Source organism: Musa acuminata, chromosome BXJ2-6 (genome assembly GCF_036884655.1).
Source record: "Musa acuminata AAA Group cultivar baxijiao chromosome BXJ2-6, Cavendish_Baxijiao_AAA, whole genome shotgun sequence".
NCBI lineage: Eukaryota > Viridiplantae > Streptophyta > Magnoliopsida > Zingiberales > Musaceae > Musa > Musa acuminata.
Window position 1 is genome coordinate 2,459,805 of NC_088343.1, and position 2,437 is coordinate 2,462,241.

Below are 2,437 nucleotides of genomic sequence, written 5' to 3' on the forward strand. Positions count from 1 at the left end.
CATGCAAAAGGAAAAGGAGAGGAAATGGTATTGTCCTTGGACACATTCCAAGAACTTTCTTCTCCTCTTCGATTCATCCGACCCAAACTTATCATCTTTACTTTTGGATTCTTTTGTGTAAAGAACTGAACAGCTACATTATTTTGCGGCTGACGCACGTGTTTTTGCTGTTTTGCATGCATGCATTCATTACTGTTGGGCTGCCAGTCTTCTTCTTCTTTTCTTCCTCCTCCTCCTCCTCCTCCTCCTCCTCTATTTAATGACACCCATGCGAGAGAACTGATGAATGTGTAGGGTAACAAACACAGCCTTTCTTCGATCCGGTTCTTTGTTCTCAGCTCCCTGCTTGCCCGCTCCTCTTTCTTCTCCCACACCTTTCAGAGATCCAAACACCAATGGCCGAGACCCAAACAAGCGGCCGCCATCATCACAGGCACAACGCGCATCACCTGCACAGGCCGCCGCCCTGCAAGGGGAAGCTGATCACGGTGCTGAGCATAGATGGAGGAGGTGTGAGAGGCATCATCCCGGGAACCATCATCAACTTTCTCGAGACGAAGCTCCAGGTGGGAAACCAATCCATCGTAGCCTTAGGGATGAACCAGTCAGGTGTGGTCAACGACGAACTGTTCTGTGAGTGCAGGAACTCGACGGACCGGATGCCAGGGTGGCAGATTACTTCGACGTGGTTACAGGGACGAGCACAGGAGGACTGCTCACGGCCATGATCACCGCTCCTGATGAGAAGCAGCGCCCGCTCTTCTCAGCCAAGGACATCATTGACTTCTACCTCCAGAATTGCCCGAAGATCTTTCCTCAAGGGTCGGTCCACGGCTCATGCGTGCCCTTGTTCTGACGCACAGTTCCGATTCTACCTCCGCTAACATATCAAACTCTCTATCTCCTTGCAGATCTGGATTTCTCAGCTCGGTAAGGAAGTTGGCAGGTGCAATTATGGGGCCTAAATACGACGGCAAGTACCTGCACTCCAAAGTCAAGGACCTGCTCAAAGACATCAAGCTCAGTCAGACCTTAACGAACGTCATAATCCCAGCCTTTGACATCAAGCTTCTCCAGCCCATCATCTTTTCATCCTTTGAGGTGCCTCTGAGTAGTCTTAATCTTCAACAATGGAGATCTGATGTCTGTAGATCTGGTCATATTCATGCCTTGTTACTCTCAGGCGAGATTGGAGCCTCTGAAGGACGCGCATGTAGCTGACATTTGCATCAGTACATCGGCGGCGCCGACCTTCCTTCCGGCGCACTACTTCGAGACCCAAGATTCCAATGGAAACACTCGTAGCTACAATCTCATCGATGGAGGTGTTGCAGCGAACAATCCAGTAAGCAAGAATCTATGAGTAGCTTCCGATTGCTTCCTTCTTTCGCTTGATCTGCTTGCCGGTGACTGACTTGCCACCGTTTCTTGCGATCCAGACCTTGGTGGCGATGAGCCAGATCAAGAAGGAGATGTTCCTGATGAACCAGGATTTCCACTCCTACAAGCCGATCGACTACCACAACTTCATAATCATCTCCATCGGCACCGGCGCCGCCAAGGTGGAGAAGAAGTTTAGTGCACATCTCGCGTCCAAGTGGGGCATTCTTCAGTGGCTGTACCATGGTGGTTCCACCCCTCTGATCGATAGCTTCAGCCATGCTAGCGCCGACATAGTCGACGTCCACATGTCCTCTGTTTTCCAGTCACTGCACTGTGAGCAGAATTATCTGCGCATACAGGTAAAGTCATGCTGAGGTTCCTCAGATCCATCTTGTTCTAAGTTCTTGGATGATCGAAGGACTGATCCAACCGGATTGCAGGATGAGACCTTGATGGGCCAAGCATCATCTGTTGATGTCTCGACAAAGGAGAACCTGCTTGAGCTGGTGAAGATCGGTGAAAGTCTTCTGAAGAAACCAGTCTCCAGGGTCAACCTTGAGACAGGAGACTTCGAGGAGGTCAAGGGAGAAGGAACCAACGCCGAAGCACTCACTCGCTTGGCTAAGATACTCTCCGAGGAAAGGCACCGTCGGAAAGGCGTAATGGCCTTAAACTGAGCGAATAATGGCTGGAATACTTCCGTCTCTCTTTCTCTACATCGATCTCTATCTCTACTGTTCGAGTGTGTTATTATGAGTCTAAACGGGCTTCTGTTGTACCCTCTCCTCAATAAAAGCTTCTCTTTTGGTCTTTAATACCTCCATGGATCAATCACTTGCAAGTTCTGAGACAAAATCCTCACTCTAAATCTACAAGAAAATCTTCAACCACCATTGTCATTGATACAATGGAATTCCATAGAACTGGAAGCACTCTTAAGATTAGCAAATTGTTCACCAAACATCTCATACAGAAATAACATCATAAGATGTTGAAGCCATTCCTGCAAAGGGTAAGACATACAGATTCAATTCAATTTAGTGATGATAATTAA

The 2,437-nt window shown here is 48.4% G+C and overlaps 1 protein-coding gene across 1 annotated transcript; it reads left to right on the plus strand.

Annotated features, from left to right (window-relative positions):
- The first annotated feature begins 253 nt into the window (after positions 1-253).
- On the plus strand, positions 254-2,198 carry LOC135614239 (patatin-like protein 2). Its single transcript, XM_065111380.1, has 6 exons — positions 254-566; positions 644-822; positions 912-1,101; positions 1,184-1,345; positions 1,440-1,742; positions 1,824-2,198. The coding sequence occupies exons 1-6, from the start codon at positions 396-398 to the stop codon at positions 2,058-2,060; spliced, it is 1,242 nt and encodes a 413-aa protein (XP_064967452.1). The 5' UTR covers positions 254-395; the 3' UTR covers positions 2,061-2,198.
- Positions 2,199-2,437: the final 239 nt, after the last annotated feature.